Source organism: Salvelinus alpinus, chromosome 23 (assembly GCF_045679555.1).
Source record: "Salvelinus alpinus chromosome 23, SLU_Salpinus.1, whole genome shotgun sequence".
Classification (NCBI taxonomy): domain Eukaryota; kingdom Metazoa; phylum Chordata; class Actinopteri; order Salmoniformes; family Salmonidae; genus Salvelinus; species Salvelinus alpinus.
Window position 1 is genome coordinate 2126990 of NC_092108.1, and position 26899 is coordinate 2153888.

At 45.1% G+C, this 26899-nt stretch overlaps 1 protein-coding gene across 1 annotated transcript in view; it reads left to right on the forward strand.

Moving 5' to 3' along the window:
* Positions 1-26899, forward strand: part of LOC139550051 (protein Niban 1-like) — a 67994-nt gene that overhangs the window by 30279 nt on the left and 10816 nt on the right. The window contains exons 3-11 of the mRNA XM_071360635.1: positions 7715-7843; positions 8091-8205; positions 9381-9548; positions 11070-11185; positions 19233-19337; positions 19561-19723; positions 20034-20221; positions 22119-22274; positions 25128-25238. Coding sequence (XP_071216736.1) covers positions 7715-7843; positions 8091-8205; positions 9381-9548; positions 11070-11185; positions 19233-19337; positions 19561-19723; positions 20034-20221; positions 22119-22274; positions 25128-25238 — 1251 coding nt within the window. The remainder of the gene's footprint in view (positions 1-7714; positions 7844-8090; positions 8206-9380; positions 9549-11069; positions 11186-19232; positions 19338-19560; positions 19724-20033; positions 20222-22118; positions 22275-25127; positions 25239-26899) is intronic.

Genomic DNA, 26899 nt, shown 5'->3' on the forward strand with positions numbered 1-26899 from the left:
CAAACTATAGTTTTGGCAAGTCGGTTAGGACATCTACTTTGTGCATGACACAAGTAATTTTTCCCAAAATAGTTTTCAGACAGATTATTTCACTTATATTTCACTGTATCACAATTCCAGTGGGTCAGAAGTTTACATACACTAAATTGACTGTGCCTTTAAACAGCTTGGAAAATTCCAGAATATGATGTCATGGCTTTAGAAGCTTCTGATAGGCTAATTGACATCATTTGAGTCAATTGGAGGTGTACCTGTGGATGTATTTCAAGGCCTACCTTCAAACTCAGTGCCTCTTTGCTTGACATCATGGGAAAATCAAAAGAAATCAGCCAAGACCTCAGAAAAAAATTTGAGACCTCCACAAGTCTGGTTCATCCTTGGGAGAAATTTCCCAATGCATGAAGGTACCACATTCATCTATACAAACAATAGTACGCAAGTAAAAACACCATGGGACCACGCAGCATACCGCTCAGGAAGGAGACGCGTTCTGTCTCCTAGAGATGAACGTACTTTGGTGCGAAAAGTGCAAATCAATACACGGTCGAGTATATGTAAACTTCTGACCCACTGGGAATGTGATGAAAGAAATCAAAGCTGAAATAAATCATTCTCTCTACTATTATTCTGACATTTCACATTCTTAAAATAAAGTGGTGATCCTAACTGACCTAAAACAGGGAATTTTTACTAGGATTAAATGTCAGGAATTGTGAAAAATTTTGATTAAATGTATTTGGCTAAGGTTTATGTGTATGTAAACATCTGACTTCAACTGTATAAACCCCTTCTTACATTTAGCTGATGTCACAAAGTGCTGTACAGAAACCCAGCCTAAAACCCCAAACAGCAAGCAGGTATAGAAGCACGGTGGCTAGGAAAAACTCCCTAGAAAGGCCAAAACCTAGGAAGAAACCTAGAGAGGAACCAGGCTATGAGGGGTGGCCAGTCCTTTTCTGGCTGTGCCGGGTGGAGATTATAACAGAACATGGCCAAGATGTTCAAATGTTCATAGATGACCAGCAGGGTTAAATAATAATAATCACAGTGGTTGTAGAGGGTGCAACAGGTCAGCACCTCAGGAGTAAATGTCAGTTGGCTTTTCATAGCCGATCATTAAGAGTATCTCTACCGCTCCTGCTGTCTCTAGAGAGTTGATAACAGCAGGTCTGGGACAGGTAGCACGTCCGGTGAACAGGTCAGGCTTCCATAGCCGCAGGCAGAACAGTTGAAACAGCTCGACCAGGTGGACTGGGGACAGCATGGAGTCATCAGGCCAGGTAGTCCTGTGGCATGGTCCTACGGCTCAGGTCCTCCGAGAGACAGAAAAAGAGAGAGAGAATTAGAGAGAGCATACTTAAATTCACACAGGACACCGGATAAGACAGGAGAAATACTCCAGATATAACAGACTGAGCCTAGCCCCCTGACACATAAACTATTACAGCATAAATACTGGAGGCTGAGACAGGAGGGGTCGGGATACACTGTGGCCCCGTCCGACGATACCCCCGGACAGGGCCAAACAGGCAGGATATAACCACACCCATTTTGCCAAAGCACAGCTCCCACACCACTAGAGGGATATCTTCAACCACCAACTTACCACCCTGAGACAAGGCCGAGTATAGCCCACGAAGATCTCCCCCACGGCACAAAACCAACCCACTCAAGTGACGCACCCCTCCTTGGGACGGCATGGAAGAGCACCAGTAAGCCAGTGACTCAGCCCCTGTAATAGTGTTTGAGGCAGAGAATCCCAGTGGAGAGAGGGGAGCCGGCCAGGCAGAGACAGCGAGGGCTGTTCGTTGCTCCAGTGCCTTTCGTTCACCTTCATACTCCTGGGCCAGACTACACTCAATCATATGACCCACTGAAGAGATGAGTCTTCAGTAAAGACTTAAAGGTTGAGACCGAGTCTGCGTCTCTCACATGGGTAGGCAGACCATTCCATAAAAATTGAGCTCTATAGGAGAAAGCCCTGCCTCCAGCTGTTTGCTTAGAAATTCTATGGACAATTAGGAGGCCTGCGTCTTGTGACCATAGCGTACGTGTAGGTATGTACGGCAGGACCAAATCGGAAAGATAGGTAGGAGCAAGCCCATGTAACGCTTTGTAGGTTAGCAGTAAAACGTTGAAATCAGCCCTTGCCTTAACAGGAAGCCAGTGTAGAGAGGCTAGCACTGGAGTAATATGATCACATTTTTTGGTTCTAGTCAAGATTCTAGCAGCCGTATTTAGCACTAACTGAAGTTTATTTAGTGCTTTATCTGGGTAGCCGGAAAGTAGAGCATTGCAGTAGTCTAACCTAGAAGTGACGACAAGCATGGATTCATTTCTCTGCATCAATTTTAGACAGAATGTTTAATTTTTGCAATGTTACGTAGATGGAAAAAAGCTTGATATGTTCGTCAAAAGAGAGATCAGGGTCCAGAGTAACGCCGAGGTCCTTCAGTTTTATTTGAGACGACTGTACAACCATCAAGATTAATTGTCAGATTCAACAGAAGATCTCTTTGGTTCTTGGGACCTAGAACAAGCATCTCTGTTTTGTCCGACCTCCACTTCATCAAATCAAATCAAATCAAATTTTTACATACTCATGGTTAGCAGATGTTAATGCGAGTGTAGCGAAATGCTTGTGCTTCTAGTTCCGACAATGCTGTAATAACCAACGAGTAATCTAACCTAACAATTTCACAACCGCATAGTTTCCTAGGGACGTGAAGCGAGGCGGCCATCTCTGTCGGCGCCGGCTTCCAGGGAGGCCAATTTTGGGGCTGCAACATGTTTCATCGAAATGTACAGCTGTGTGTCGTATGCATAGCAGTGAAAGTTAACATTCTGTTTCTGAATGACATCACCAAGAGGTAAATATATAGTGAAAACAATAGTGGTCCTAAAACAGAGCCTTGAGGAACACCGAAATTTACAGTTTATTTGTCAGAGGACAAACCATTCACAGAGACAAACTGATATCTTTCCGACAGACAAGATCTAAACTAGGCCAGAACTTGTCCGTGTAGACCAATTTGGGTTTCCAATCTCTCCAAAAGAATGTGGTGATTAATGGTATCAAAAGCAGCACTAAGGTCTAGGAGCACGAGGACAGATGCAGAGCCTCGGCCTGACGCCATTAAAAGGTAATTTACCACCTTCACAAGTGCAGTCTCAGTGCTATGATGGGGTCTAAAACTAGACTGAAGCGTTTCGTATACATTGTTTGTCTTCAGAAAGGCAGTGAGTTTCTGTGCAACTGCTTTTTCCAAACATTTTGAGCGGATTGGGAGATTCGATAGAGGCCGATTAGTTTTTTTATATTTTCTGGGTCAAGGTTTGGCTTTTTCAAGAGAGGCTTTATTACTGCCCCTTTTAGTGAGTTTGGTACACATCCGATGGATAGAGAGACGTTTATTATGTTCAACATAGGAGGGCCAAGCACATGAAGCAGCTCTTTCAGTAGTTTAGTTGGAATAGGATCCAGTATGCAGCTTGAAGGTTTAGAGGCCATGATTATTTTCATCATCGTGTCAAGAGATATAGTATTGAAAAACTTGAGTGTCTCCCTTGATCCTAGGTCCTGGCAGAGTTGTGCAGACTCAGAACAACTGAGCTTTCTAATGATCATGATCTTTGATCTTTTCATCAAAGAAGTTCATGAATTTATTACTGCTGAAGTGAAAGCCATCCTCTCTTGGGGAATGCTGCTTTTTAGTTAGCTTTGCGACAGTATCAAAAATAAACTTTGGATTGTTCTTATTTTCATCAATTAAGTTGGAAAAATAGGATGATCGAGCAGCAGTGAGGGCTCTTCGATACTGCACGGAACTGTCTTTCCAAGCTAGTCGGAAGACTTCCAGTTTGGTGTAGCGCCATTTCCGTTCCAATTTTCTGGAAGCTTCCTTCAGAGCTCGGGTTTTTTGTATACCAGGGAGCTAGTTTCTTATGACAAATGTTTTTGTTTATAGGGGTGCAACTGCATCTAGGGTATTGCGCAAGGTTAAATTGAGTTCCTCAGTTAGGTGGTTAACCGATGTTTGTACTCTGACGTCCTTGGGTAGGTGGAGGGAGTCTAGAAGGTCATCTAGGAATCTTTGGCTTGTCCGAGAATTTATAATACGGCTTTTGATGATCCTTGGTTGGGGTCTGAGCAGATTATTTGTTGCGATTGCAAACGTAATAAAATGGTGGTTCGATAGTCCAGGATTATGAGGAAAAACATTAAGATCTACAACATTTATTCCACGGGACAAAACTAGGTCCAGAGTATGACTGTGGCAGTGAGTAGGTCCGGAGACATGTTGGACAAAACCCACTGAGTCGATGATGGCTCCGAAAGCCTTTTGGAGTGGGTCTGTGGACTTCTCCATGTGAATATTAAAATCACCAAAAATTTGAATATTATCTGCCATGACTTCAAGGTACGATAGGAATTCATGGAACTCAGTGAGGAACGCTGTATAAGGCCCAGGAGGCCTGTAAACAGTAGATATAAAAAGTGATTGAGTAGGCTGCATAGATTTCATGACTAGAAGCTGGCTAACAGCCTGCTGCCTGGCCTGCACCCTATCTCATTGTGGAGCTAGAGGAGTTAGAGCCCTGTCTATGTTGGTAGATAAGATGAGAGCACCCCCTCAGCTTGGATGGCGTCCGTCACTCCTCAGGCTTGGTCCTGTTTGTGGGTGAGTCCCAGAAAGAGAACCAATTATCTACAAATGCTATCTTTTGGGAGGGGCAGAAAACCGTTTTCAACCAGCGATTGAGTTGTGAGACTCTGCTGTAGAGCTCATCACTCCCCCTAACTGGGAGGGGGCCAGAGACTCTGCTGTAGAGCTCATCACTCCCCCTAACTGGGAGGGGGCCAGAGACAATTACTCGATGCCGACACATCTTTCTAGTTGATTTACACGCTGAAGCTATGTTGCGCTTGGTGACCTCTGACTGTTTCATCCTAACATCGTTGGTGCCGACGTGGATAACAATATCTCTATACTCTCTACACTCACCAGTTTTAGCCTTAGCCAGCACCATCTTCAGATTAGCCTTAACGTCGGTAGCCCTGCCCCCTGGTAAACAGTGTATGATCGCTGGATGATTCGTTTTAAGTCTAATACTGCGGGTAATGGAGTCGCCAATGACTAGGTTTTAGACCCTTTCTTCTTTAAGGTTGCTGCCCCTATAATCACCAAGCCTATCTCTGACCTTTTTAACCTGTCTCTCCTTTCTGGGGAGGTTCCCATTGCTTGGAAGGCAGCCACGGTTCATCCTTTATTTAAAGGGGGAGATCAAGCTGATCCTAACTGTTATAGGCCTATTTCTATTTTGCCCTGTTTATCAAAAGTGTTGGAAAAACTTGTCAATAATCAACTGACTGGCTGTCTTGATGTCTAGTATTCTCTCTGGTTTCCGCTCAGGTTATGGATGTGTCACTGCAACCTTAAAGGGCCTCAATGATGTCACCATTGCCCTTGATTCTAAGCGATGTTGTGCTGCTGTTTTTATTGACTTGGCCAAAGCTTTTGATACGGTAGACCGTTCCATTCTTGTGGGCCGGCTAAGGAGTATTGGTGTCTCTGAGGGGTCTTTGGCCTGGTTTGCTAACTACCTCTCTCAAAGAGTGCAGTGTATTAAGTCAGAAAATCTGCTGTCTCAGCCATTGCCTGTCACTAAGGGTGTACCCCAAGGCTCAATCTACATCAACAACATAGCTCAGGCAGTAGGAAGCTCACTCATCCATTTATTTTTAGATGATCCAGTCTTATACTCAGCTGGCCCCTCCCCAGATTTTGTGTTAAATGCTCTGCAACAAAGCTTTCTTAGTGTCCAACAAGCTTTCTCTGCCCTTAACCTTGTTCTGAACACCTCCAAAACAAAGGTCATGTGGTTTGGTCAGAAGAATGCCCCTCTCCCCACCGGTGTGATTACTACCTCTGAGGGTTTAGAGCTGGAGGTAGTCACCTCATACAAGTACTTGGGAGTATGGCTAGACGGTACACTGTCCTTCTCTCAGCACATATCAAAGCTGCAGGCTAAAGCTAAATCTAGACTTGGTTTCCTCTATCGTAATCGCTCCTCTTTCACCCCAGCTGCCAAACTGATTCAGATGACCATCCTACCCATGCTAGATTACAGAGATGTAATTTATAGATCGGCAGGTAAGGGTGCTCTCGAGCAGCTAGATGTTCTTTACCATTCGGCCATCAGATTTGTCACCAATACTCCTTATAGGACACATCACTGCACTCTATACTCCTCTGTAAACTGGTCATCTCTGTATACCCGTCGTAAGACCCACTGGTTGATGCTTATTTATAAAACCCTCTTAGGCCTCACTCCCCCCTATCTGAGATATCTACTGCAGCCCTCATCCTCCACATACAACACCCGTTCTGCCAGTCACATTCTGTTAAAGGTCCCCAAAGCACACACATCCCTGGGTCGCTCCTCTTTTCAGTTCGCTGCAGCTGGCGACTGGAACGAGCTGCAAAAACACTCAAACTGGACAGTTTTATCTCCATCTCTTTATTAAAAGACTCAATCATAGAGACTCTTACTGACAGTTGTGGCTGCTTTGTGTGATGTATTGTTGTCTCTACCTTCTTGCCCTTTGTGCTGTTGTCTGTGCCCAATAATGTTTGTACCATGTTTTGTGCTGTTGTCATGTTGTGTTGCTACCATGTTGTGTTGTCATGTGTTGCTGCCTTGCTATGTTGTCGTCTTAGGTCTCTCTATATGTAGTGTTGTGTTGTCTCTCTTGTCGTGATGTGTGTTTTGTCCTATATTTTATTTATATTTTTATTTGTTTTTATCCCAGCCCTCGTCCCCGCAGGAGGCCTTTTGCCTTTTGGTAGGCCGTCATTGTAAATAAGAATTTGTTCTTAACTGACTTGCCTAGTTAAATAAAGGTTAAATAAAAAATAAAGAATAAAAATAAACCATTCTGAAGGAGAAAACATCACACTCGTGCTGCTAGCTACTGAAGTTAGCGAGGCACATTTGAAATAAATTGCACTAACTGGACACACAAATGTAATTCTAAAACCAAGAAAACTATTTATAATATACCTCCTCCGTCTCCTGTAATTAAAAAAATAATAATTAGAATTCTGTAATATCCCAGAAATCTCAACTATCACTCTTCAGTCATATCTAACAACGTCATCAAGCCTCTCAACACGTAGAACCCCCATAATGCTCTGTGGCACAATCACAATACAACTCGTTCTCTGATCCTAATTCTAAGATTGCATGGACAACATGTCAGTTCATACTGCAAAAGCTGTGATTGGTTGGAGGACGTCCTCTGGAAGTGGTCATAATTACCATGTATGTCTATTGAAGAGGGTGAGGCCTACGAGCCTCCTAGGTTTTGTATTGAAGTCAATGTAGCCAGAGGAGGATGGAAGCTAGCTGTCCTCCGGCTACACCATGGTGCTAGCCCAGACAGTGCTGTTGAAGTTACTGTAGACCTTCATTACATAACAGTGTATTTTAATCAATTATTTGGTGACATATGAATATATTTAGTATAGTTTTATCACACACACACACACACACACACACACACACACACACACACACACACACACACACACACACACACACACACACACACACACACACACACACACACACACACACACACACACACACACACACACACACACACACACACACACACATACTCACTCCTCCTCCTGCATCTCTCCTGTAGGAGCCCCTTAGGCCAGAGGAAGTGCTGTATCAGGACAGTGTTCTGCACTATGACGACACCGGGAAGTGGAAGGAGAGGTTTGTGGTGATGAGAGCCAATCACAGCCTGGAGTATCATGACAATCAGGAGGTAAACCAATACCATACCAGCATACAACCGACCGTACATGACCATGCACAACATTATATGACTTAACATGACCATATGTAATGGAGAATAAACCCCAGGCTGGGTGATGGATTACCTCACCTGAGACCTAAAGAGTTGTGTTAGCTTTCTAAGGTAATGCCTTGGCTTTAGCTCAGCGGGCTAACACATAGTCAGTCACATTACTCTGATGTTTGGTAAATTGGTTGTTGTATTTGTTCCTCCACAGAGCTTCGGTAAAGGTGTTCCGGCCAGACAGAGACTCCTACCAACAGGGGGCGTAGTTCTGACATCCGAGGAGAAGTACACAGCACTGGTGGACAAGGCCTTCCCTGACCCTAAATGTGAGTGTCTGGTCAACCCCTAAAGAGATACAGCAGAGTCTTGAAACACAGAGGCACACAACTGTTGAAATAGCAACATGGAGACCGGGAGACATGCAGCAGTTCAATCAATCAGTTAATTGTATGTCAGTTTCCTGTCTACCTCAGACTGCCCTGACCCCTGACCCCTGACCCTGTGTCTGTGTGTTGTACTATAGGTTTGAAGGAGGAGACATCTCCCCCCATGGTAGTGGTACCTTCTGGTCAGTTTCCTGTGTACCTCAGACTGCCCTGACCCCTGACCCCTGACCCCTAACCCTGTGTCTGTGTGTTGTACTATAGGTTTGAAGGAGGAGACATCTCCCCCCATGGTAGTGGTACCTTCTGGTCAGTTTCCTGTGTACCTCAGACTGCCCTGACCCCTGACCCCTGACCCCTAACCCTGTGTCTGTGTGTTGTACTATAGGTTTGAAGGAGGAGACATCTCCCCCCATGGTAGTGGTACCTTCTGGTCAGTTTCCTGTGTACCTCAGACTGCCCTGACCCCTGACCCCTGACCCCTAACCCTGTGTCTGTGTGTTGTACTATAGGTTTGAAGGAGGAGACATCTCCCCCCATGGTAGTGGTACCTTCTGGTCAGTTTCCTGTGTACCTCAGACTGCCCTGACCCCTGACCCCTGACCCCTAACCCTGTGTCTGTGTGTTGTACTATAGGTTTGAAGGAGGAGACATCTCCCCCCATGGTAGTGGTACCTTCTGGTCAGTTCCCTGTGTACCTCAGACTGCCCTGACCCCTGACCCCTGACCCTGTGTCTGTGTGTTGTACTATAGGTTTGAAGGAGGAGACATCTCCCCCCATGGTAGTGGTACCTTCTGGTCAGTTTCCTGTGTACCTCAGACTGCCCTGACCCCTGACCCCTGACCCTGTGTCTGTGTGTTGTACTATAGGTTTGAAGGAGGAGACATCTCCCCCCATGGTAGTGGTACCTTCTGGTCAGTTTCCTGTGTACCTCAGACTGCCCTGACCCCTGACCCCTGACCCCTAACCCTGTGTCTGTGTGTTGTACTATAGGTTTGAAGGAGGAGACATCTCCCCCCATGGTAGTGGTACCTTCTGGTCAGTTCCCTGTGTACCTCGGACTGCCCTGACCCCTGACCCCTGACCCCTGACCCTGTGTCTGTGTGTTGTACTATAGGTTTGAAGGAGGAGACATCTCCCCCCATGGTAGTGGTACCTTCTGGTCAGTTCCCTGTGTACCTCAGACTGCCCTACAGACGAGACGTGTACTTCAGCTTCCCCCAGGAGGACCGACGAGCGACCTTCCTCTCCATCCTCACGGGCTGCATCAGGCACCAGAACCACGGTACGCTACACCTGGGGTTCTGACCCCTGACCCCTGACCCTAAACCAAACCCAAACCCCTGAGACTTGGTCTAATGTTGGCAAAAACAAAATATCCTTTGCCCACTGCTTTATTCAGAAAGTAATTGAATTGTGTCGGTAGTAAACATTTTATTATCAGTTTATTAACGAAGCAGTCTGAGTGCCTTTTTAATTTCGAATTTTAACAAGAAAGTCTATATTAAACCTCTGTATTAAACCTCTATACTAAACCAGTTCTGATAAATATCTATATTAAACCTCTATACTAAACCTCTATACTAAACCAGTTCTGATAAACCTCTATATTAAACCAGTTCATGATAAATCTCTATACTAAACCAGTTCATGATAAACCTCTATACTAAACCAGTTCATGATAAACCTCTATACTAAACCAGTTCTGATAAACCTCTATACTAAACCAGTTCATGATAAACCTCTATACTAAACCAGTTCATGATAAACCTCTATACTAAACCAGTTCATGATAAACCTCTATACTAAACCAGTTCATGATAAACCTCTATACTAAACCAGTTCATGATAAACCTCTATACTAAACCAGTTCATGATAAACCTCTATATTAAACCAGTTCTGATAAACCTCTATACTAAACCAGTTCATGATAAACCTCTATACTAAACCAGTTCATGATAAACCTCTATACTAAACCAGTTCATGATAAACCTCTATATTAAACCAGTTCTGATAAACCTCTATACTAAACCAGTTCATGATAAACCTCTATACTAAACCAGTTCATGATAAACACGCTAGCCTGCTGTGTTGTACTGTTGTTATTCTTCGGTTGTCTTGGTAACAACCTAATAATACTCCTCCGCACGCATTAGCTTCCTGTGAAGGAGAAAGCTAGAGCCAGCCTGTCAGTTAGTGGTTAGGTTAGCGTTTAGCAACTTCTGCAGAACAACCAACCAGAGCAGGGTTACGTCAACTCCTCTTTTAGCTCTGCCTCATTACCAACTAGTCAACAGCAACTTTATAAAATAGATGTTCAGAGGATGCAATGACTACGTAGCTCAGAAATAGAACAAAAACATACACCCCATTCCTAGCTCATGCTCTCTTTCCTTCTCTTGCTCTCTCAGACACAATTTTATTTTATTTTTCTCTAGTTTCACATGTACATTTCACAGTGACAAAAAGGGAAGTGTTTATAATATATTGCATTTGTCTCAGATGCATTACTCAATTCTTTCAGTATTTAAGACAAACCAGTTATCCCATAGAGAAATATTACACTGCTCACTTCCTCATATTCTCTCTCTCTCATCTCTCCCTCTCTCATCTCTCCCTCTCTCATCTCTCTCTCTCATCTCTCCTGCTCTCATCTCTCCCTCTCTCATCTCTCTCATCTCTCTCATCTCTCCCTCTCTCATTCTCTCTCTCTCTCTCTCTCTCTCTCTCTCTCTCTCTCTCTCTCTCTCTCTCTCTCTCTCTCTCTCTCTCTCTCTCTCTCTCTCTCTCTCTCTCTCACTCCAGATTCTCTGAGGAGGTCCTCCTGTGAGTCTCAGGCGTTCCTCAAGGCCATACATTTCTACCGGCAGGAGAAAGGACACTATGAGTCCTGGGACATGATGGTGGGCTGTGAGGAGCAGGTGATGCCCAAACCCGCACATACACACACTGTTCAACATACAACAAAGATAATGACTGACTTTGCATCTAGACCACAACTCATTCTGAAACTCACTATGAAACACACTCTGGAACATGCCCATGGTCGAAACACACTCTGAAACACACTCTGGAACATGCCCATGGTCGAAACTCACTATGAAACACACTCTGGAACATGCCCATGGTCGAAACTCACTATGAAACACACTCTGGAACATGCCCATGGTCGAAACTCACTATGAAACACACTCTGGAACATGCCCATGGTCGAAACTCACTCTGAAACTCACTATGAAACACACTCATGCACACTTAAACACAAACGCACACACTGACTTGTTTCCAGGGAGTTCCAGGGAAAAATCAGAGACAGAGGGAGACAGTTTGTGTGAGTGTGTGCTGCTTCTGTTAATAAGTGGGCTGTTGTCCTCTCATCACACACACAGAGCCTGACTCATGAAGCTGCCGCTGCCAACCGAGAGAGCCACGAGAGGAAACTCTGACTCGGACTCTAAAGCCCCATTTATACCTGGTTCTAACATGAGTCCTTTGTCCTGTTCTTGTCCACATTCTGATTGTGCCCACATTTTTAGACATGTGTAGACAATTAAAAGAAGCATTGTGATTTGATCTTCCCGAGCGCCTCCGGCGGTACTCAGGATGTGTCTGGATATCTGACAAGGTTAGACGGATCTGGAGAGCGAAACCATTTCAATCATAATTTATATCTAAAATCATTGACAGGTGATACCATTGACTTCCCTGCTGAAAAAAACAGCATAAACTAGCATAGGATGGTGAGCAGCCTTTGTTGTGTTTTTGCCAGTGGTGGAAAAAGTACTACATTTTTATACTTGAATAAAAGTAAAGATACCTTAATAGAAAATGACTCAAGTACAAGTGAAAGTCACCCAGTAAAATACTACTTGAGTAAAAGTCAAAAAATTATAATTTGGTTTAAAATATATTTAAGTATCAAAAGTAAATGTAATTGTTCAAATATACCTAGGTATCGAATCATTTCACATTCTTTATATTAAGCAAACCAAATGCCACGATTTTTTGTTGTTGTATTTTTGTATTTTCACTCCTTTTCCTCCCCAATTTCGATCTTGTCTCATTGCTGCAACTCCCCAACCGGCTCGGGAGGCGAAGGTCGAGTCATGCGTCCTCTGAAACATGACCCCCCCCCAAACTGCGCTTCTTCACACCCGCTCGCTTAACCCAGAAGCCAGCCGCACCAATGTGTCGGTGGAAACACCGTTCAATTGACGACCGAGATCAGCCTGCAGGCGACCGGTCTACCACAAGGAGTCACTAGAGTGCGATAAACCAAGTAAAGCCCCCAAGGCCAAACCCTTCCCAAACCCGGACGACGCTGGACCAATTTTGTGCCGCCCTATGGGACTCCCAATCACGGCCTGTTGTGATACAGCCCGGGATCAAACCCGGGTCTGTAGTGACACCGAAAGTTTCGGGAGGCCCACAAATTAAGTATTTGTGTTTAGTAAGTCCACCAGATCAGAGGCAATACGAATGACCAGGGATGTTCTCTTGATAAGTGTGTGACCTGGACTATTTTCCTGCCCAGCATTCAACATGTAACGAGTACTTTTGGGTGCCAGGGGAAATCTATGGAGTAAAACATACATTAATTTCTTTAGGAATGTAGTAAAAGTGTCAAAAATATAATTAGTAAAGTAAACTACAGATACCCCAAAGTATTTTTACTTAAGTACTTTACACCACTGGTTTTTAGTGGTGACCAGCCTTCGTTATGTTTTTGGTGGTGACGAGCCTTCGTTATGTTTTTGGTGGTGACCAGCCTTCGTTATGTTTTTGGTGGTGACGAGCCTTCGTTATGTTTTTGGTGGTGACCAGCCTTCGTTATGTTTTTGGTGGTGACGAGCCTTCGTTATGTTTTTGGTGGTGACCAGCCTTCGTTATGTTTTTGGTGGTGACGAGCCTTCGTTATGTTTTTGGTGGTGACGAGCCTTCGTTATGTTTTTGGTGGTGACCAGCCTTCGTTATATTTTGGTGGTGACCAGCCTTCGTTATGTTTTTGGTGGTGACGAGCCTTCGTTATGTTTTTGGTGGTGACCAGCCTTCGTTATATTTTGGTGGTGACGAGCCTTCGTTATGTTTTTGGTGGTGACGAGCCTTCGTTATGTTTTTGGTGGTGACCAGCCTTCGTTATGTTTTTGGTGGTGACCAGCCTTCGTTATGTTTTTGGTGGTGACCAGCCTTCGTTATGTTTTTGGTGGTGACCAGCCTTCGTTATATTTTGGTGGTGACGAGCCTTCGTTATGTTTTTGGTGGTGACGAGCCTTCGTTATGTTTTTGGTGGTGACGAGCCTTCGTTATGTTTTTGGTGGTGACCAGCCTTCGTTATATTTTGGTGGTGACGAGCCTTCGTTATGTTTTTGGTGGTGACCAGCCTTCGTTATGTTTTTGGTGGTGACCAGCCTTCGTTATGTTTTTGGTGGTGACCAGCCTTCGTTATGTTTTTGGTGGTGACGAGCCTTCGTTATGTTTTTGGTGGTGACGAGCCTTCGTTATGTTTTTGGTGGTGACGAGCCTTCGTTATGTTTTTGGTGGTGACCAGCCTTCGTTATGTTTTTGGTGGTGACCAGCCTTCGTTATGTTTTTGGTGGTGACCAGCCTTCGTTATGTTTTTGGTGGTGACCAGCCTTCGTTATGAGCCTTCGTTATCCAAAACCTGAAAAACTAAACAGAGAAAATTGGCATTTGGGGGAAAAAAACGAGGCAAAATAATAAAACAGATTTTAAAAGGCCCTACCAAAGCATTTTGGGGAAAGTTGAGGTCAGGTCCAATATTGCACCCAAGAGGGAAGAGGTTGGGCCATCCTAGAAATGTTTTAACCACGACACAGCGCGGAGTGCCTGGACACAGCCCTTAGCCGTGGTATATTGGCCATATATCACAAATTCCTGAGGTGCATTATTGATATTATAAACTGTTTACCAACGTAATTAGAGCAGTACAAATAAGTATTTTGTCATACCTGTGGTATATAGTCTGATATACCACGGCTGTCAGCCAATCAGCATTCAGGGCTCGAACGACCCAGTTTATAATATAATATATACAATTTAGCAGACTCTTTTATCCAAAGAGACTTACAGTCATGTGTGAATAAATATTTACTTATGGGTGGTCCCGGGAATCAAACCCACTATCCTGGCATTGCAATGTTCTACCAAGATGCAATATTTTGTGAAGCCTCAATTTAATATGATTTATACAGCCTTTATTATGCATTGCTTATGCCATCCTTTATAAAGCACAGTCTTATGTCACATTTGACATTGGTGCATATGTCACACAGTTATACCACATCTATGAACCCTTTATAAAGCATGACATACGGTTATAGATGATTTGTGCGTTTATGTAGCTTTATGAAGCCTTTATAAGCTGCACGTCGTTTAAAGCCGGACTCCTTCTTTATTATGATTCGTATTACAATTTCACTAATTGTATGTCGCTCTGGATATGAGTGTCTGCTAAGTGACTAAATGTAATAATGACAGATGTATTTCTCAACTCCTAATATTGACCCAATAACAGTCACCGGAGTATCTGACGTAGGTTTTGAAAAACAATCCACTGTGGAAAGTGCAGCTGGCTGCTGGTAAGCTTTTTTGACTTTCACATAGATTTTTGCCAACACATGGTTCACCTTTGTTTAACCAACCAAACAGCTGCTTTAAGCAAAAAAATGTGTTTGCAGTTACCTTCTTAGCTAATAGGCTATATTAGAGTTTACACTTCCTGTTCCAATTACATTGTCGTTCGGAAAGTATTCAAACCCCTTGACTTTTTCCACATTTTGTTACGTTACAGCCTTATTCTAAATTCTTTAACCTTTTTTTTAAATTCCCCTCATCAATCTACTACACACAATACCCCAAAAATGACAAAGTACAAACAGGTTTTTATACATTTTTGCAAATTTATTAGAAATAAAAAACTTAAAGGACAGGATGAATGTATCGTGAGATTTTGAGTGAAAACCTCCTTCCATCAGCAAGGGCATTAAAGATGAAACGTGGCTGGGTCTTTCAGCATGACAATGATTCCAAACACACCGCCCGGGCAACGAAGGAGTGGCTTCGTAAGAAGCATTTCAAGGTCCTGGAGTGGCCTAGCCAGTCTCCAGATCTCAACCCCATAGAAAATCTTTGGAGGGAGTTGAAAGTCCGTGTTGCCCAGCAACAGCCCCAAAACATCACTGCTCTAGAGGAGATCTGCATGGAGGAATGGGACAAAATACCAGCAACAGTGTGTGAAAACCTTGTGAAGACTTACAGAAAACGTTTGACCTCTGTCATTGCCAACAAAGGGTATATAACAAAGTATTGAGATAAACTTTTGTTATTGACCAAATACTTATTTTCCACCATAATTTGCAAATAAATTCATTAAAAATCCTACAATGTGATTTTCTGGATTTTTTTCCTTCTCATTTTGTCTGTCATAGTTGAAGTGTACCTATGATGAAAATTACAGGCCTCTCTCATCTTTTTAAGTGGGAGAACTTGCACAATTGGTGGCTGACTAAATACTTTTTTGCCCCACTGTACTTGGGTATGACGCTACAAGCTTGGCACACCTGTATTTGGGGAGTTTCTCCCATTCTTCTCTGTCAGGCTGGATGGGGAGCGTTGATGCACAGCTATTTTTACGTTTCTCCAGAGATGTTCGATCGGGTTCAAGTCCGTCCTCTGGCTGGGCCACTCAAGGACATTAAGAGACTTGTCCCGAAGCCACTCCTGCGTTGTCTTGGCTGTGTGCTTAGGGTCGTTGTCTTGTTGGAAGGTGGACCTTCACCCCAGACTGAGGTCCTGAGTGCTCTGGAGCAGGTTTTCATCAAGGATCTCTCTGTACTTTGCTCTGTTAATCTTTTTCTCAATCCTGACCAGTCTCCCAGTCCCTGCTGCTGAAAAAACATCCCCACAGCATGATGCTACCACCACCATGCTTCACCATAGGGATGTTGCCAGGTTTCCTCCAGACGTGACACTTGGCATTCAGGCCAAATAGTTCAATCTTGGTTTCATCAGACCGGAGAATCTTGTTTCTCATCTTGTTTCCTCTCCCATTCCACGAGTTACTGAAGGCCCCTTGCATGACGCCTTGAGTCCGTAATGGCTCGCACAGTATACGCCGGGGCCCCCTCGATGTCCAGAGGGGGCAGAGGAACCGCCCGCACCTCAGACTGCTGGAGCGGACCAGCCACCACCGGCCTGAGGAGAGACACATGGAACGAGGGGTTAATACAATAATCAGGGGGAGCTGTAACCTATAACATACCTCGTTCAGTCTCCTCAGTACTTTAAATGGCCGCGGACCCAGCTTCCGGCAGGGCAGGCGAAGGGGCAGGTTTTGGGTCGAGAGCCAGACCCGGTCTCCCGGTGCGAACACCGGAGCCTCACTGCGGTGGTGATCGGCGCTCGCCTTCTGTCGCCCGATGGCCCGTTGCAGGCGTACATAGGCAGCGTCCCAGGTTTCCCCCGAGCGCCGAAACCATTCATCCACCGCAGGTGCCTCGATCTGGCTCTGATGCCACGGTGCCAGAACCGGCTGATGTCCCAGTACACACTGAAATGGAGACAGGTTAGTGGAGGAGTGGCGGAGAGAGTTTTGGGCTATCTCTGCCCAGGGGATGAAAGCCGCCCACTCCCCCGGCCGGTCCTGGCAATAGGACCGCAGAAACCTACCCACATCCTGGTTAACTCTCTCCACCTGCCCGTTACTCTCGGGGTGAAACCCTGAGGTCAGGCTGACCGAGACCCCCAGACGTTCCATGAACGCCCTCCAGACCCTTGATGTGAACTGGGAACCCCGATCAGACACTATATCCTCAGGCACCCCGTAGTGCCGGAAGACGTGTGTTAACAGGGCCTCCGCAGTCTGTAGGTCCGTAGGGAGACCGGGCAAAGGAATGAGACGGCAGGACTTAGAAAACCGATCCACAACTACCCGAATCATGGTGTTTCCTTGTGACGGAGGAAGATCCGTCACGAAATCCACGGATAGGTGTGACCACGGCCGTTGTGGAACGGGTAGGGGTTGTAATTTCCCTCTGGGCAGGTGTCTAGGTGCCTTGCACTGAGCGCACACCAAGCAGGAGGAAACATACACCGTCACGTCCTTAGCTAAAGTGGGCCACCAGTACTTCCCACTAAGACAGCGCACTGTCCACCCGATGCCAGCATGACCAGAGGAAGGTGACGTATGAGCCCAACAAATCAATCGATCACGAACATCAGACGGAACGTACTTACGTCCAACTGGACACTGGGTGGGAGTGGGCTCCGTACGTAACGCCCGCTCGATGTCCGCGTCAACCTCCCATACCACCGGTGCCACCAGGCAAGAAGCCGGAAGTATGGGAGTGTGATCCGTGGACCGCTCCTCTGTGTCATACATCCGAGACAATGCGTCTGCCTTAGCGTTCTGGGAACCTGGTCTGTAGGATAGAGTAAACACAAAACGGGTGAAAAACATGGCCCACCTTGCCTGGCGAGGATTCATTCTCCTCACTGCCCGGATGTACTCCAGATTGCGGTGGTCAGTCCAAATAAGAAAAGGGTGTTTAGCCCCCTCAAGCCAATGCCTCCACGCTTTCAGAGCCCCAACAACAGCCAACAGCTTCCGGTCCCCCACATCATAGTTACGCTCCGCCGGGCTGAGCTTCTTCGAAAAGAACGCACAGGGGCGGCGTTTTTGTGGCGTACCCGAGCGCTGAGACAGCACAACTCCTATCCCAGCCTCGGAAGCGTCCACCTCTACTATGAACGCTAAGGAGGGATCAGGATGAGCCAACACAGGAGCCGAGGTAAACAGAGCTTTCAGGTGACCAAAAGCCCTGTCCGCCCCAGCTGACCACTGCAGCCGCACCGGTCCCCCCTTCAGCAAGGAGGTAATGGGAGCCGCTACCTGACCAAAACCCCGGATAAACCTCCGGTAGTAGTTGGCAAACCCTAAAAACCGCTGCACCTCCTTTACCGTGGTTGGAGTCGGCCAATTACACACGGCTGAAATGCGGTCACTCTCCATCTCCACCCCTGACGCTGAAAAGCGGTACCCTAGGAAGGAGACGGACTGTTGGAAGAACAGACATTTCTCAGCCTTAACGTACAGGTCATGCTCCAACAGTCGACCAAGCACCTTGCGCACCAGAGACACATGCTCGGCGCGTGCAGCGGAGTATATTAGAATGTCATCTATATACACCACTACACCCTGTCCGTGCAGGTCCCTGAAAATCTCGTCTACAAAGGATTGGAAGACCGATGGAGCATTCATCACGGCATGACGAGGTACTCATAGTGCCCAGAGGTGGTACTAAATGCCGTCTTCCACTCATCCTCCTCCCGGATACGCACCAGGTTGTAAGCACTCCTGAGATCCAATTTGGTGAAGAAGCGGCCCCATGCAATGACTCGGTCACACTGGCTCTGGCAGAGGGTAACTATACTTCACCGTGATCTGTTGGTCCAGGTCTGTCCAGATTACCGGTTGGTCCAGGTCTGTCTCAACTAAGACAGCTCAGTCAGAGACCGGGAAACACTTCTGCTTCAGACTCAGACATTGTTTGGGTTGGACTCCAGTCTCTCATCACAAAGACACATTGTTTGGGTTGGACTCCAGTCTCTCATCACAGAGACACATTGTTTGGGTTGGACTCCAGTCTCTCATCACAAAGACACATAGCTTGAGTTGGACTCCATATTATATTTATTTTATATTTATATTATATTATCGTTTATAGTAGGACTTTCCTTTGCTAATGCAGAAGCTCAACCAGTTTTTAACAATGAGCTCAGTAGATCTGTAGTGTGTTTCATTGTCTTACAGTTGTGTAGTAGAGTAGTAGTGTGTTTTATTATCTTACAGTTGTGTAGTAGAGTAGTAGTGTGTTTTATTATCTTACAGCTGTGTAGTGCGTCCAAATCACAGTATGCTGTAAGTCATTTTGGCTTTCTGTTTTCCAGGTCCTAGCCAATCTGGTGTTGGAGGAGCTTCAACCCTCTCTACAGACAGAACTGCTGGCCAGACTGAAGGGAAAGAAAGCAGGGAGGAAGAGAGTCTGGTTCACCGTGAGTGAATGAACATCTCAGAACTGTCCTTTATTCAGAAAGTCCTTCAGTAATGTTATAGTGAACTGGTTCTTTAGCTCTGAGTTCTGTAGTCATGTAGTGATCTCTGCTCTATACTGCCCCCTGATGGTCAGACATTGGAGGCAGTCTATAACCTGGTCTTGGATCAGCTAACACAGGGTGTATATATTCTGTACTCAGCTGTGTTCTGTTGTCCCCCCAGACGTTGGAAGCCGCGTACTACCTGGTCCAGGACCAGCTGAGGGAGGGTCTGAAGGGTCTGAAGGAGGAGTGTAAAGAGACAGCCAGGTCTCATGAAGCTCTGCTTCGTTCTGATATGGACCAGATAGCCAGTTCTAGAACCTTCCTGCAGGCCAAGCTACAAGGTACAATACCATGATGGGGATCTACAGGTGTGGTAGCCTGGCGTCAAACATGGGTCAAACATGGGTTAAGAATGCATTGCAGTGTAAAGGAGTAAACTTAGTAACAAAGAACTAACACCTTAGGATCCGAGGCAGGATATTGTGGGAACTGAATGAATGAAAAAGCAACAATTATTGGGACAGTAGTTGTGATGAGCAGACAAGGGATTACTATATCTAAACTATATCTTAACTATATCTAAACTATATCTAAACTTGTAAAACCATTTGCATAACATTCACATCTGTTGTTCCATCTCTGTCCCCACAGCCTCCGTCAGTGATCCAGCAGTAAAGTTCTGCAGCGAGAACGTGTCTCCGTACCTGGCGTCCATCTTGGAAGAGCTGATGTCTCCGGTGACGGGGGGCTTCCAGGGGGTCCGGCTTCTCCTGGAGGGGGAGATAAACGCTCTCTGTCTGGGCTTCCCCGAGGGAGGGGGGCAGGAGGGGTTAAACCAGGTAAGAGGGTGTTGGTGGAGCAAAAGTTGGTCAAGTTCCCTTGCATAAGAGTGAACAACATTAGAGTGAACAACTGAAGAGTGAACAACTGAAGAGTGAACAACTGAAGAGTGAACAACTGAAGAGTGAACAACTGAAGAGTGAACAACTGAAGAGTGAACAACTGAAGCGTAAACAACTGAAGCGTAAACAACTGAAGCGTAAACAACTGAAGAGTGAACAACTGAAGCGTAAACAACTGAAGAGTGAACAACTGAAGAGTGAACAACTGAAGAGTGAACAACTGAAGAGTGAACAACTGAAGAGTGAATAACTGAAGCGTAAACAACTGAAGCGTAAACAACTGAAGCGTAAACAACTGAAGCGTGAACAACTGAAGCGTAAACAACTGAAGCGTAAACAACTGAAGAGTGAACAACTGAAGAGTGAACAACTGAAGAGTGAACAACTGAAACGTGAACAACTGAAGCGTAAACAACATAAGAGTGAACAACTGAAGAGTGAACAACTGAAGAGTGAACAACTGAAGAGTGAACAACTGAAGCGTAAACAACTGAAGCGTAAACAACTGAAGCGTAAACAACTGAAGCGTAAACAACTGAAGAGTGAACAACTGAAGCGTAAACAACTGAAGAGGGAACAACTGAAGAGTGAACAACTGAAGAGTGAACAACTGAAACGTGAACAACTGAAGCGTAAACAACGGAAGAGTGAACAACTGAAGCGTAAACAACTGAAGCGTAAACAACATTAGCGTAAACAACTGAAGCGTAAACAACTGAATCGTGAACAACTGAAGCGTGAACAACTGAAGCGTAAACAACTGAAACGTGGACAACTGAAGCGTAAACAACTGAATCGTAAACAACTGAAGCGTAAACAACTGAAGCGTAAACAACGGAAGAGTGAACAACTGAAGCGTAAACAACTGAAGTGTAAACAACTGAAGAGTGAGCAACATTAGCGTAAACAACATTAGCGTAAACAACTGAAGCATAAACAACTGAAGCGTAAACAACTGAAGCGTAAACAACATTAGCGTAAGCAACTGAAGCGTAAACAACTGAAGAGTGAACAACTGAAGTGTAAACAATTGAAGCGTAAACAACTGAAGCGTAAACAACTGAAGTGTAAACAACTGAAGGGTGAACAACATTAGCGTAAACAACTGAAGCGTAAACAACTGAAGCGTAAACAACTGAAGCGTAAACAACTGAAGAGTGAACAACTGAAGTGTAAACAACTGAAGTGTAAACAACTGAAGCGTAAACAACTGAAGTGTAAACAACTGAAGAGTGAGCAACATTAGCGTAAACAACATTAGCGTAAACAACTGAAGCATAAACAACTGAAGCGTAAACAACTGAAGCGTAAACAACATTAGCGTAAACAACTGAAGCGTAAACAACTGAAAAGTGAACAACTGAAGTGTAAACAATTGAAGCGTAAACAACTGAAGCGTAAACAACTGAAGAGTGAACAACATTAGCGTAAACAACTGAAGCGTAAACAACTGAAGCGTGAACAACGGAAGCGTGAACAACTGAAGCGTGAACAACGGAAGCGTGAACAACGGAAGCGTGAACAACGGAAGCGTGAACAACGGAAGCGTGAACAACGGAAGCGTGAACAACGGAAGCGTGAACAACGGAAGCGTGAACAACGGAAGCGTGAACAACGGAAGAGTGAACAACTGAAGCGTGAACAACGGAAGCGTGAACAACGGAAGCGTGAACAACGGAAGCGTGAACAACTGAAGCGTGAACAACTGAAGAGTGAACAACTGAAGCGTGAACAACTGAAGAGTGAACAACTGAAGCGTGAACAACTGAAGCGTGAATCACGCTAATGTCTAATAGTATGTGTGTTATAGCGTGTGTTGCCTCTCTCTCCTCAGGCGCTGGGTCAGATGGGTCAGATGTGTCAGGCAAGTCTGGAGGAGTGTTACCAGAAAGTGGAGGTCCTGACAGAACAGCTCCAGGAACTCAGGCATCGCTTCAAGTTCTCCAACTCAGTTCGTCTGATCCACAGCACGCAGATAGACATGCAACAGGTTAGTTCTGATCCACAGCACGCAGATAGACATGCAACAGGTTAGTTCTGATCCACAGCACGCAGATAGACATGCAACAGGTTAGTTCTGATCCACAGCACGCAGATAGACATGCAACAGGTTAGTTCTGATCCACAGCACGCAGATAGACATGCAACAGGTTAGTTCTGATCCACTGCATACAGATAGACATGCAACAGGTTAGTTCTGATCCACAGCACGCAGATAGACATGCAACAGGTTAGTTCTGATCCACAGCACGCAGATAGACATGCAACAGGTTAGTTCTGATCCACAGCACGCAGATAGACATGCAACAGGTTAGTGTGTTTCTGTCTTGTTGTAGCTGATGAAGAATGCTGTGTGTTTCTGTCTTGTTGTAACTGATGTCGAATGCTGTGTGTTTCTGTGTTGTAGCTGATGGAGAATGCTGTGTGTTTCTGTCTTGTTGTAGCTGATGGAGAATGTTGTGTGTTTCTGTCTTGTTGTAGCTGATGGAGAATGCTGTGTGTTTCTGTGTTGTAACTGATGGAGAATGCTGTATGTTTCTGTGTCGTAGCTGATGGAGAATGCTGTGTGTTTCTGTGTTGTAACTGATGGAGAATGCTGTGTGTTTCTGTGTCGTAGCTGATGGAGAATGCTGTGTGTTTCTGTGTCGTAGCTGATGGAGAATGCTGTGTGTTTCTGTGTTGTAACTGATGGAGAATGCTGTGTGTTTCTGTGTCGTAGCTGATGAAGAATGCTGTGTGTTTCTGTCTTGTTGTAACTGATGGAGAATGCTGTGTGTTTCTGTGTTGTAGCTGATGGAGAATGCTGTGTGTTTCTGTGTTGTTGTAGCTGATGGAGAATGCTGTGTGTTTCTGTCTTTTGTTTGTGTTGTCCGTTTCGGGAAAGTACCTGCGTAATTGCGCACCCAACTCACTCAGGTGCTTCGCTATATCACATTTGACATTGTCCGTAAGCTTGAGTTCATTTGCACACAAATAATCATACAATGATGGAAGACCTGTGTGTTGTCCTTGTTAATGCAGACAGAGAAGAGCTCCAACTTCTGAATCATAGCCTCAATTTTGTCCCGCACATTGAATATAGTTGCGGAGAGTCCCTGTAATCCTAGATTCAGATCATTCAGGCGAGAAAAAACATCACCCAGATAGACTAGTCATGTGAGAAACTCATCATCATGCAAGAAGTCAGACACGTGAAAATTATGGTCAGTAAAGACAACTTTAAGCTCGTCTCTTTTTTTATCTTTTTAAAAAAAAAACGTGTCAATACTTTGCCCCTTCATAACCAGCGCACTTCTGTATGTTGTAAAAGTGTTACATGGTCGCTGCCCATATCATTGCACAGTGCAGAAAATACACGAGAGTTCAGGGGCCTTGCTTTAACAAAGTTAAACATTTTCACTGTAGTGTCCAAAACGTCTTTCAAGCTGTCAGGCATTCCCTTGGCAGCAAGAGCCTCTCGGTGGATGCTGTAGTGTACCCAAGTGGCGTCGGTAGCAACTGCTTGCACGTGCGTTACCACTCCACTGTGTCTCCCTGTCATGGCTTTTGCTCCATCAGTACAGATACCGACACATCTTGACCACCAAAGTCCATTTGATGTCACAAAGCTGTTCGGTACTTTTCCTCTCCTGTTGTCCTGGTTTCCAGTGGTTTGCAGAAGAGGATGCCTTCCTTAATTGACCCCCCATAAACGTAATGGACATATACCAGGAGCTGTGCCAGGCCCGCCACGTCTGTTGACTCATCCAGCTGTAACGCATATAATTTACTGGCTTGTATGCGAAGCAGTAATTGTTTCAAAACATCTCCTGCCATGTCACTGATGCGTCGTGAAACAGTGTTGTTTGAAGAAGGCTGTGTAGTTTTTATGTTGTTGTAGCTGATGGAGAATGCTGTGTGTTTCTGTCTTGTTGTAGCTGATGGAGAATGCTGTGTGTTTCTGTCTTGTTGTAGCTGATGGAGAATGCTGTGTGTTTCTGTCTTGTTGTAACTGATGTCGAATGCTGTGTGTTTCTGTCTTGTTGTAACTGATGGAGAATGCTGTGTGTTTCTGTCTTGTTGTAGGTGATGGAGAATGCTGTGTGTTTCTGTCTTGTTGTAGCTGATGGAGAATGCTGTGTGTTTCTGTGTTGTAACTGATGGAGAATGCTGTGTGTTTCTGTGTCGTAGCTGATGAAGAATGCTGTGTGTTTCTGTCTTGTTGTAGCTGATGGAGAATGCTGTGTGTTTCTGTCTTGTTGTAACTGATGTCGAATGCTGTGTGTTTCTGTCTTGTTGTAACTGATGGAGAATGCTGTGTGTTTCTGTCTTGTTGTAGCTGATGGAGAATACTGTGTGTTTCTGTCTTGTTGTAACTGATGTCGAATGCTGTGTGTTTCTGTCTTGTTGTAACTGATGGAGAATGCTGTGTGTTTCTGTCTTGTTGTAGGTGATGGAGAATGCTGTGTGTTTCTGTCTTGTTGTAGCTGATGGAGAATGCTGTGTGTTTCTGTGTTGTAACTGATGGAGAATGCTGTGTGTTTCTGTGTCGTAGCTGATGAAGAATGCTGTGTGTTTCTGTCTTGTTGTAGGTGATGGAGAATGCTGTGTGTTTCTGTGTTGTAGCTGATAGAGAATGCTGTGTGTTTCTGTGTTGTAGGTGATGGAGAATGCTGTATGTTTCTGTGTTGTAGGTGATGGAGAATGCTGTGTGTTTCTGTGTTGTAGGTGATGGAGAATGCTGTGTGTTTCTGTGTTGTAGCTGATGGAGAATGCTGTGTGTTTCTGTGTTGTAGCTGATAGAGAATGCTGTGTTTTTCTGTGTTGTAGCTGATGGAGAATGCTGTGTTTTTCTGTGTTGTAGCTGATGGAGAATGCTGTGTACACCTTTAAATTGCTCCTCCAGAGCTCACTGAAAGACAACCCTTCCAAACTCACCTCAGCCATGGAGAAAGCAAAGCTCAGAGTCCTCAAGGTGAGATAACAGACAGATACCTCCTGCCTTCTGACTGTAGCTTCATACCTCCTGTCTTCTGACTGTAGCTTCCTGTCTTCTGACTGTAGCTTCATACCTCCTGTCTTCTGACTGTAGCTTCCTGTCTTCTGACTGTAGCTTCATACCTCCTGTCTTCTGACTGTAGCTTCCTGTCTTCTGACTGTAGCTTCATACCTCCTGTCTTCTGACTGTAGCTTCATACCTCCTGTCTTCTGACTGTAGCTTCATACCTCCTGTCTTCTGACTGTAGCTTCATACCTCCTGTCTTCTGACTGTAGCTTCATACCTCCTGTCTTCTGACTGTAGCTTCATACCTCCTGTCTTCTGACTGTAGCTTCCTGTCTTCTGACTGTAGCTTCATACCTCCTGTCTTCTGACTGTAGCTTCATACCTCATGTCTTCTGACTGTAGCTTCATACCTCCTGTCTTCTGACTGTAGCTTCGTACCTCCTGTCTTCTGACTGTAGCTTCATACCTCCTGTCTTCTGACTGTAGCTTCATACCTCCTGTCTTCTGACTGTAGCTTCATACCTCCTGTCTTCTGACTGTAGCTTCATACCTCCTGTCTTCTGACTGTAGCTTCATACCTCCTGTCTTCTGACTGTAGCTTCATACGTCCTGTCTTCTGACTGTAGCTTCATACCTCCTGTCTTCTGACTGTAGCTTCATACCTCCTGTCTTCTGACTGTAGCTTCCTGTCTTCTGACTGTAGCTTCATACCTCCTGTCTTCTGACTGTAGCTTCATACCTCCTGTCTTCTGACTGTAGCTTCATACCTCCTGTCTTCTGACTGTAGCTTCATACCTCCTGTCTTCTGACTGTAGCTTCATACCTCCTGTCTTCTGACTGTAGCTTCATACCTCCTGTCTTCTGACTGTAGCTTCATACCTCCTGTCTTCTGACTGTAGCTTCCTGTCTTCTGACTGTAGCTTCATACCTCCTGTCTTCTGACTGTAGCTTCATACCTCATGTCTTCTGACTGTAGCTTCATACCTCCTGTCTTCTGACTGTAGCTTCGTACCTCCTGTCTTCTGACTGTAGCTTCATACCTCCTGTCTTCTGACTGTAGCTTCATACCTCCTGTCTTCTGACTGTAGCTTCATACCTCCTGTCTTCTGACTGTAGCTTCATACCTCCTGTCTTCTGACTGTAGCTTCATACCTCCTGTCTTCTGACTGTAGCTTCATACGTCCTGTCTTCTGACTGTAGCTTCATACCTCCTGTCTTCTGACTGTAGCTTCATACCTCCTGTCTTCTGATTGTAGCTTCATACCTCCTGTCTTCTGACTGTAGCTTCATGTCTTCTGACTGTAGCTTCATACCTCCTGTCTTCTGATTGTAGCTTCATACCTCCTGTCTTCTGACTGTAGCTTCATACCTCCTGTCTTCTGACTGTAGCTTCCTGTCTTCTGACTGTAGCTTCATACCTCCTGTCTTCTGACTGTAGCTTCCTGTCTTCTGACTGTAGCTTCATACCTCCTGTCTTCCGACTGTAGCTACATACCTCCTGTCTTCTGACTGTAGCTTCATACCTCCTGTCTTCTGATTGTAGCTTCATACCTCCTGTCTTCTGACTGTAGCTTCCTGTCTTCTGACTGTAGCTTCATACCTCCTGTCTTCCGACTGTAGCTACATACCTC